Here is a 10636-nt window from a genome sequence, read left to right on the forward strand (position 1 = left end):
TTAACCATTTCTACTTATCTTTCTATGAAGATATTCTTGAAAGCCTATGGGCAATTATAAATACAGGATGACTGAACAAGATTTCACATGCACTCTCCTGAGCATATGTGCATTTGCTGGGACACATGCACTGTGCCCTGCAGTTCCACAAGGTGAGTAAATGCAAAATAATTAAAATGGGGGCAGAGCTAACACTCAGTGAAGTAGCAGGGAACCTTGGAGGGCTCGGGGGGGGGAACTGCTAAATAGATGTGTTTTTCAAGGACCTCAGTAATGAGTAAAGGCTGAGAGCTTGAATGGGGCAGTCTCTTGAGATAGCGGTTCAGAGATATTTTCCCCGATATTGCTGTGCTGAATCACATTGTATCCCAGAAGCCATCTTCGGAGACAATTCGGACAGCTGAGGACTCCCCCCCATGGCCTAGATAAAACATGAAAGCGAATAAAGCCTTTAACTGTGAGTAACCAGTTCTTTAAAAGGCTATAAAAAGAATTGCAATCAAGAGGTTGGAAGGAGGGAAAGACAACTTTAAGATTATTTACGTTGGCTTGCAGCCACCCAAAGGGGAAAAAGAGCGAATGTGAACTTAAAGAAGCCCTTGCTGGAGTAGTTTTTTTTTCTTTTTTGTAACAAGGATGATTGGAAGAAAAGGCGAGAAACAAGACTTGATAAATAAGGGAAGATAAAGGATCACCCTGTTGGAATGGTATGCATGGAAAAGAAATTAACAATTAATCTTTAAAGGATGGAATAACTTTCGCTTTCATTGACTCAGGCCTGAACAGTTAATGGTATACTAACTTAATCTGACAGTGTTATTAACTTGAATTGGATTACTGACCCACCCCTTTTGGATATAAAAATTTAAAGATTATTTTTGATTAGAAGGGATGCAAGATAATAAGAATTGGATGACTATTTAATTGCGGGAATGTTTGGACACTGATACTGACATGAAATGGATTATTGACTTATTGCTTTTAGATATAAAATTTGAGAATTAGCCTTACAAGAAGGTGAAGCAAGATAATGAGACTTAGTTGATTCTTTAATTGTTAGACCATTTTCTTTTTCTTTTTTATAGCCAGAGTTATATCGGCTTGATTTGATACTGATAAGAATGACATCAAAAAATTTAAAGGATGTTAGCGAAAGCCAGACATTAATGGATATGCTGCAAGAATTCAGAAACAAACTGAAGCAAGAGGTTGGAAAACTATCTGAACAAATGAGGCAAATAAACTCCTCCCTGACAAACAGAACAAACAAAGAAAAGTATGGAGGGGATGGAAAAAAGAATGGATCAAATGACAGATGAAACTAAAGAATTGGAGATTTTTGTAATGAGACAGGAGCTGGAAAAAGCAGCACTTATTATTAGAATTTTCAGGAAGAAAAAAGAGGGAACTCTCAGAGAAAGAGAGCGCATCCTTTCAAGAAGAAGAAGAATCTTTGGATTACATTCAAAAAGGTACTACTTAGGTTTATATTCTCTCTACGGTTTCCATACAGAGTCTTCACCTACCAAATGTTTATGCCTAATAAAGGTTGACTTGACTTGACTTAAATTCAAAAAGAATAAAATGGAGAAAACGGAAGAAGAAAAGAGAGGGATCAAGAAATATAAGAGAGTTAAGAGGAAGAAGAAGGACTGGAAGGAGCAGTGAGAGGAGCAAGAAGGAAAATATCAACAAGACAGAGAACAAAGAAAATACTAAGTGCAAATGGCTGAATAACAAGTGGAATTTTTTGGTAGATATTAATGGATTGAATTCTCCTCAGAAGTGAGGAGTATTCCATTAATTATGACAAATCAAAGCAGATGTAAATGAAAACAAAGTTGGAACACAAATATTAAGATAATTAAAGTGGTATGTTACATAAATTGTTTTATAGATGAAAATTTAATTCCAGAGGAATTAGCAAAAATGTACCCTGGGTCATCAAATAACTGTTAGATATGCAAAGAGATTAAGGGAATTCTTTATTATATGTGGTGGATATGTGGAAAGCAAAGAAATATTGGAAAGTGACATATATTGTTACAAGAAAGTGACATATATTGTTACAAGAAAGTGACATATATTGTTACAATATTGTTACAATATTGTTATTGAATTGTGTAGTACCATTCAAACCAGAAATATTCCTCTTAAATGCAATATTAGAAATTGAAGATGAATATAAGAAACATTTTACTGTATATATTAGTATAGCAGCAAGAATATTGTATGTGGAAAATTTGAAGCCTTTTTATGATTGGATAAATAATTTTAGTTAAACAATATTGTTTAGTTAAATCATTAATTAGTATAATGACAAACATGATAATTTTTGTATCAATGACTATTTTTCTTTTCAGTTGTTGTTGATTTCTTTTTTGGATTCAGACATGTTGTAATCTATGGCCAATACCCTCATGTGTAACCTATGTAGTCCCAACCCTAAGTTTAACCCATTTTCCTTACCTGTACCTGTAATAAATAAATAAACTTTGCACAAAAAAACCACAAAATAATTAAAATGGTGGATTACTTCATAACACATGATAAAACAAAATTGGCAGCCCATTCACCTAGTATGGGTTGCAGAGCCCTGAAAGTATGGAATGAAGCATATAGGAATAAAGCAGTAGGTATATCTGATCTTGGAGTGAAGTTTGGCCACTGGGTTGTACTATGAAGGAGAATGTGATGGTGGTTCTTACCTGGCTGCAGGTACCATGGCTGTGGCAATAGGTCGCACAGTCAGGCATCGAGCAGTCCTCACCACCCCAGTCTTGGAAACAAGCACAGCGCCCGTCGTTGTCACAGATCCCATGTCCTGAGCAGCCCATTGGGCACAGTGAGACGCTGTAGGTGGCATTGAAGCCCAGCAGGTTGTAGTTGGCATCACTGAACAGGTGCAGCAGCATCTGGTAGGAGTGGAGGAAGTAACTATGTGTGTGTGCCAAGGGTACGGGAGTCAAGACAACATCAGTGGGGCTGCTAGAGTCATGCTTGAAAAATAACCTGTTCATAAGAGGGAAGACAGTCTCCAAGATAAGCTGTCTGCTCCCAAATTTCCCAACATATTTCCCACACAGACGAACTTACTCAGGGGAAATTACTCAACAATTACAATGATAAAAACAGAATTTTGTTCCCATACAGTCTCTTTTCAGCTCACTTCACAGCAGATGAACCTGTCTGTTAAATGATTACTGGGTTAAAAAACAGCATCCAATTAAGAGTTTGCAGACCATTAAGATCAAAGCCAGACCCTCACACAGGTATTGAACAAGTCTTCTAGTCCAAATTAAGGGATACTGAAATTAATCACAATACAGAATTACATATTCTCTGAATTTAGATTTTGAGGAACTGAGGAAAAAGACATATGCTGGATCAGTTTGGGGGGATTTGGAAATGGGTTTCATAATCAGACCCACATTACTGATTTTCACACTGATTCAGTTTTTCCATTCTAGGGGGCAGGGCCGGTACCTTGCCAGAGGTGGCCTCGATGGTGGAGGGCAAAGTGCTGCCACTGAGGCTGGCTAGCAGGGGGCTGCTGGGGGAGTCACCATCGTAAATGAAGAGGTAGTCGTAGGTGCATTCAGTATCCATGAACATGAAGGTCAGGAGGATTCGGTAGCTGCTGCTGGGAGCTGAGCAGGGTACAAAAGGGGGAATAAGAAGGGTCATCCTGCACAAGTCAAGGATCAGCACAAGTCATCCCTTGGGGAAACTCAAATCCAACCCACTCCCCTACACATCTGTAAGCAGGGCCTCTAAGAGGAATGTTACACAGGCCTACAAAATTGAGGCTCAGAAACGTTTTTTCCCCCAAACTTTATGATGGTTTGATATGAATTTGGGGTGCCGATTCCAAAAATCACATCCGTTTTGCCCTATCACGTCTAGTTTTGGAGATATAGTATAGCCTCTTTAGTGAATGGTTCAAGCAGCTTCCTCATGAGGAAGCCATGGTGTAGGCTTCCTCATGAGGAAGCTGCTTGAACCATTCACTAAAGAGGCTATACTATATCTCTAAAACTAGATGTGATAGGGCAAAACGGATGCCATTTTTGGAATCAGCACCCCAAATATAACCAGGAATTGGTGTAACGTTTAAGGAAGCAAAATGTGTGTTAGCCTGTGTTATCAGGGGGTACAAAGTTTCTTTGGGGCCCCTTCCCTTCTCCACTGGATCATAATTTCATATAATTACTGGATCATAATATCTACAAATATATAAAACTATATAGGCTTACACAAAATGTGAATGCTAGTCTGGACAAAATATATGCAAACATTTTCTGAGATCCTAGGAACTTTCTGGCTCTCCTCCCCACTTTTTGACCCTGGGCCTAGTACCATGCACCAACTTCACCCCCCTCACACAGGCCTTGTCTGTAACACTACAGTTCCCACTTCCAGCAATCATATGAGCCTCAAGGCTTGGTCACCAGGCTAAGTCACAAGCTGCCACCTTTTGTTTTAAAATGAAAGAAGTTTCACGTTTGTAACAACTTATGACAATGATCTGTCATTAACTCAGCAGGTGGGCATTCCATTTTTGTGACAAGAGAAGTAGGCTTGTTGAATTTGTTTATATATCATGGAAGAGACACAGAGCTTTTAAAAACAAAGGGAGAAAAAAAAAAAGATGGAAATGGTGTGCTGAGCACTGTCAAGTTCCAGGAGGGGATGATATAGAGCTGACATATCAACCCATTTCTGCCCAGCCCAGCCCATAACAGTCAGTGAAACATCTCCACAAATGTCTAATCCTTTCTAAAAGTCATCTAAGAAAGTGGCCACCATGCCAACCTGTAATAGAGAACTCTTCCCTATGCTGAGAGTTTAGGGTTTATTCATCTGGATTTCCAGGCAACTTTATCCTGGAAGTTTCAGGACAGATAACTATTAGACACACAGAATCAGACCATTTCAATATCAAGGTGCTGAAGTTTTAATTTATGTTCTCTAAAAACCCGTATAAAATATCCAGCTCAGCCCTGGACACGTTTGCCTGCACAGAAATATTTAACATTGCTTCCTGAAGACATCTAAGTTCAAGCTTTAATGGAATTCTGGAGAGAGTTCCAAATGTAAGACAAAGCTGAGGTTTCCTTGCTGTGCCTGCCCACAAAATACAACTATGGAACACGTAACATGCCACTCTAAGGCCTCACAGTGGAAAACAGAGAAGTGATTTTCCACCTTTTCCATCTCAGGGCACACTCACAAGATGCTAAAACTGTCAAGGCACACTATCAGTTTTTCAACAAATGACCAGGCAAACCATGCTGCTCCTGGGGGCCTACATCCCCCAACACACCTACTAATAAATGACCCTCTTCCAAACTCCCACAGCACACCAGAGGACATGGCATATCAATGTGCTGCAGCACACTGGCTAAAAATTGCCACTATTGCACTTATGATGGGACTCAGAGAAGGAGGTGACTACAGAAATACATACAGCCCAAGTCACTGGCAGGGCCTGCATTTGCAGAGAGAGACTTTATCTGGGCAAGAGTCTCCTTAATGACCAGTTCTCAAAGAAAAGAGAATATTCCTCCTCACCCTCCACCAGCCACTCGCAGTTGCCATTGACAGAGTAGTTGCCAGGTCCGTCTGTCACATAGCCAGAAGAGCCACGCAGCACCTGACGGTGTCCCTTGCAGTCACCACCATCAGCTCGAGGAATCCCGCATAGAGCTAGGAGCAGCATTACCAGGAGCCTTGGACAGCCGCCTACCAAGAGGTCCATGGTGGTTTTCAGGTCTCTAGGCTAAGCTGAAGGTACCCATCAGCACGGTCCAGAAGCTGACCGAACGGCCATTGTCCAGCCTGAAAAGAGCAAACAGGAACTCTGAAATTTGGGCAGCATTCTAACATTTTGCATCTGTTGGCACTTGGAAGCTCTCCTGGGTGTGCCTTCATTTATGGGTGCGTTATTGGTGGCAAGACATTGCTGGTAGAAATAGAGGAAGATGTTAGAACATAAGAACATAAGAACAGCCCCACTGGATCAGGCCATAGGCCCATCTAGTCCAGCTTCCTGTATCTCACAGCGGCCCACCAAATGCCCCAGGGAGCACACCAGATAACAAGAGACCTCATCCTGGTGCTCTCCCCTACATCTGGCATTCTGACTTAACCCATTCCTAAAATCAGGAGGTTGCGCATACACATCATGGCTTGTACCCCATAATGGATTTTTCCTCCAGAAACTCGTCCAATCCCCTTTTAAAGGCGTCTAGGCTAGACGCCAGCACCACATCCTGTGGCAAGGAGTTCCACAGACCGACCACGCGCTGAGTAAAGAAATATTTTCTTTTGTCTGTCCTAACCCGCCCAACACTCAATTTTAGTGGATGTCCCCTGGTTCTGGTATTATGTGAGAGTGTAAAGAGCATCTCCCTATCCACTCTGTCCATCCCCTGCATAATTTTGTATGTCTCAATCATGTCCCCCCTCAAGCGTCTCTTTTCTAGGCTGAAGAGGCCCAAACGCCGTAGCCTTTCCTCATAAGGAAGGTGCCCCAGCCCCGTAATCATCTTAGTCGCTCTCTTTTGCACCTTTTCCATTTCCACTATGTCTTTTTTGAGATGCGGCGACCAGAACTGGACACAATACTCCAGGTGTGGCCTTACCATAGATTTGTACAACGGCATTATAATACTAACCGTTTTGTTCTCAATACCCTTCCTAATGATCCCAAGCATAGAATTGGCCTTCTTCACTGCCGCCGCACATTGGGTCGACACTTTCATCGACCTGTCCACCACCACCCCAAGATCTCTCTCCTGATCTGTCACAGACAGCTCAGAACCCATCAGCCTATATCTAAAGTTTTGATTTTTTGCCCCAATGTGCATGACTTTACACTTACTGACATTGAAGCGCATCTGCCATTTTGCTGCCCATTCTGCCAGTCTGGAGAGATCCTTCTGGAGCTCCTCAAAATCACTTCTGGTCTTTACCACTCGGAAAAGTTTGGTGTCATCTGCAAACTTAGCCACTTCACTGCTCAACCCTGTCTCCAGGTCATTTATGAAGAGGTTGAAAAGCACCGGTCCCAGGACAGATCCTTGGGGCACACCGCTTTTCACCTCTCTCCATTGTGAAAATTGCCCATTGACACCCACTCTCTGCTTCCTGGCCTCCAACCAGTTCTCAATCCAGGAGAGGACCTGTCCTCTAATTCCCTGACTGTGGAGTTTTTTCAGTAGCCTTTGGTGAGGGACCGTGTCAAACGCCTTCTGAAAGTCCAGATATATAATGTCCACGGGTTCTCCCGCATCCACATGCCTGTTGACCTTTTCAAAGAATTCTATAAGGTTTGTGAGGCAAGACTTACCCTTACAGAAGCCATGCTGACTCTCCCTCAGCAAGGCCTGTTCGTCTATGTGTTTTGAGATCCTATCTTTGATGAGGCATTCCACCATCTTACCCGGTATAGATGTTAGGCTGACCGGCCTATAGTTTCCCGGGTCCCCCCTCTTTCCCTTTTTAAAAATAGGCGTGACATTTGCTATCCTCCAATCTTCTGGTACCGTGGCCGTTTTGAGGGACAAGTTGCATACCTTAGTCAAGAGATCTGCAACTTCATTCTTCAATTCCTTAATAACCCTTGGGTGGATGCCATCAGGGCCCGGTGACTTATTGATCTTTAATTTATCAATGAGGTCTGAAACATCTTCTCTTTTAACCTCTATCTGACTTAATTCCTCGGTTAGGAGGGGCCGTTCGGGCAGCGGTATCTGCCCGAGGTCTTCTGCCGTGAAGACAGATGCTCTAATTCAGTGCCACAATACATTGATAAATGCACATGCTCCCCAATTGTCCCAGTCACTGGAGTGATGGCTTAGTTGCAAGACCATTTTGATTCCCAGAAAACCATGCTGAACTGGGATCCTTCCTCTCAGGTTATTAGAGAAGAGGATAGATCTCTTTGGGCACAATCCTAACCAGGTCTACTCAGAAGTAATTTTGTTCAACGGGGCTTACTCTCAGGAAAGTGTGGTTGGGATTGCAGCCTCTGTTTTACACCAAAAACAGTCAAGGGACTTGTGGCATCTCTATAACTAAAAAAAAAGTATTAAGTATAAGCTTTCAAGGACTAGAATCCACTTCAACAGATGCACCAAGTGCTCTGCTAGGTAGGCACTTAACTTTACACTTGGTCTAGCAGTGGGGGATAGAGAAAGAGAGAGCGCGCTGCATTTTGGGAGGGGAGCTGGCGGGGAGTTCCACAGACAAATCCTGTCATCGTCCCCCAAGGTGCCTCTTTCCTAGACCGAAGAACCCCAGATCCAGAGCTTCTGCTCAAAAGGGACGTGCCCCAGGCCCATCGTGTGGCAGGGAGTTCCAGAGACAAATCCTGTTGTCATTCCCCCAGGTGCCTCTTTCCTAGACTGAAGGGCCACAGAGCTGCAGCCTCTGCTCATAAGGGGGAAGCCCAGCCCTTAAAGGCCCCCAGGCCATCACCCCATAGTGTGGCAGGGAGTTCCACAGACAAATCCTCCCCCCAGACACCTCTTTCCTAGATAGAAGAGCCCCAGAGGCTGCAGCCTTCAGGTGTAAGGGAGGTGCCACAGCCCTTAAAGCCCCCCAGGCCCATCAAGTGGCAGGGAGTTCCACAGACAAATCGTGTTGTCATCCCCCTGGAGTGCCTCTTTCCTAGACCGAAGAGCCCCAGAGCTGCAGCCTCTGCACATAGGGGAGGTGCTGCAGCCCTTAAAGGCGCCCAGGTCCATCAAGTGGCAGGGAGTTCCGCAGATACACCCTGTCTCCCCTCCCCCAGACGCGTCTTTCTAAATGGAACAGACCGGAGCCGCAGCCTCTGCTCCCAAGGGGAAGATGCCCCAAGGACCCTGCAGGGGAGGCCCGGGGAGCCCTGGTCCCCGAGGGGCAGGAGGGCCCAGGGCGGCCCGCGACCCACCTCCAGCGCCGCTCTGCGGCCCGCCCGCAGAGGCGCAGTCCTCCTGCCGGCCCGAGGAAGGGCGGAGCAGCGAGACGGAGGCGCAGAGCGGCCGGGAGAGGGCGGAGCAGGATCCGCGTCTCTATGGAGCGCGCGGCAGCGGCGCGCCATTGGCGGGCGGGTTGCCATGCCGACCGGAGGGAGGGAGGGAGCGCGCGAGCAGTAGAAGGCGCGCGGCGGGGAGGCGTCCCGCACTGGGGAGGCATGTGGCTGACCGGGCGAAGCGCAAGTTCCTGTCCCGTCACGGAGGCGGGGACGGTTCGAGGGGGAGCCGGACCCGCAGATCCTGGCGAGCAGTCGAGCTACGCCCGTTCCCGGCCCCGCGCGTGTGTCGCATCGGGGCCACTCCGCCGGTACCAGCGGGGTCTCCCCCCTGCGGGGCCGCGTGTCCCGAGTAAAGAAATATTTTCTTTTGTCTGTCCTAACCCGCCCAACACTCAATTTTAGTGGATGTCCCCTGGTTCTGGTGTTATGTGTAAAGAGCATCTCCCTATCCACTCTGTCCATCCCCTGCATGATTTTGTATGTCTCAATCATGTCCCCCCTCAGGCGTCTCTTTTCTAGGCTGAAGAGGCCCAAACGCCGTAGCCTTTCCTCATAAGGAAGGTGCCCCAGCCCAGCAATCATCTTAGTCACTCTCTTTTGCACCTTTCCATGCACCTTGTCCAGGAGAGGACCTGCCCTCTAATTCCCTGACTGTGGAGTTTTTTCAGTAGCCTTTGGTGAGGGACCATGTTGAACACCTTCTGAAAGTCCAGATATATAAAGTCCACGGGTTCTCCCAAATCCACATGCCTGTTGACCTTTTCAAAGAATTCTATGAGGTTTGTGAGGCAAGACTTACCCTTACAGAAGCCATGCTGATTCTCCCTCAGCAAGGCCTGTTCGTCTATGTGTTTTGAGATCCTATCTTTGATGAGGCATTCCACCATCTTACCCAGTATGTTCCCCGGTATGTTCCCCTGGGGGCTGGGGATAAGAATAGGCCCTCAGTTTGGCTGTACTTGTCGTAAGAGGCGACTAAACAGCCACCGGGTAGATGGGGCTCGTCAGCCTGGGAAGGCAGCTCATCTGAGAGAAGGAAAACTCTGATCCCAAACCTCCACTGCCTTGTGGCTACATCCAGTTATGGAAAAGGCTTCAGGAGTCAACCTCGAGGCAAAATCTGGAGCCGGAGTCCCTGAGGCAGTTCATGGCTGAACACAGTCACGTTCTGGAAACTCCTGCGACGCCGCTGGAACCAACCATATTGGCCTCTGCCTTTCCATTGGACCATTTCAGCGACGTGGAGAGGGGGGATTTGCTGCATGGGTAACAGCCTATCCTCCATACCCACTTTACCCAGGCTTCACGCACTGGAGAGGACACTCTGTTCCAGAACCACCATTCAGAGCGTGACACCATAGTCTTCCGAGACTGAAGGATGCCAACAACCCGGTATGGATGTTAGGCTGACCGGTCTATGGTTTCCCGGGTCCCCCCTCTTTCCCTTTTTAAAAATAGGCGTGACATTTGCTATCCTCCAATCTTCTGGCACCGTGGCCGTTTTGAGGGACAAGTTGCATACCTTAGTCAAGAGATCTGCAACTTCATTCTTCAATTCCTTAATAACCCTTGGGTGGATGCCATCAGGGCCCAGTGACTTATCGATCTTTAATT

General features: G+C 45.7%; 1 protein-coding gene across 3 annotated transcripts in view; it reads right to left on the reverse strand.

Annotated features, from left to right (window-relative positions):
• The window catches only part of MEGF8 (multiple EGF like domains 8), a 51576-nt gene extending 42557 nt beyond the window's left edge, over positions 1–9019 (reverse strand). For 2 of the 3 annotated variants that reach the window (XM_066638447.1, XM_066638446.1), the window contains exons 1-4: positions 8939–9019; positions 5575–5841; positions 3487–3650; positions 2709–2915 (exon numbers count right to left, since the gene is read on the reverse strand). In XM_066638447.1, coding sequence (XP_066494544.1) covers positions 2709–2915; positions 3487–3650; positions 5575–5761 — 558 coding nt within the window. In that variant the 5' untranslated portion in view covers positions 5762–5841; positions 8939–9019. Of the gene's footprint in view, positions 1–2708; positions 2916–3486; positions 3651–5574; positions 5842–8938 lie in introns of those variants that run through there. The other variant, XM_066638448.1, reaches the window with a different exon arrangement.
• Positions 9020–10636: the final 1617 nt, after the last annotated feature.

Source organism: Tiliqua scincoides, chromosome 10 (genome assembly GCF_035046505.1).
Source record: "Tiliqua scincoides isolate rTilSci1 chromosome 10, rTilSci1.hap2, whole genome shotgun sequence".
In the NCBI taxonomy this organism is placed as follows: domain Eukaryota; kingdom Metazoa; phylum Chordata; class Lepidosauria; order Squamata; family Scincidae; genus Tiliqua; species Tiliqua scincoides.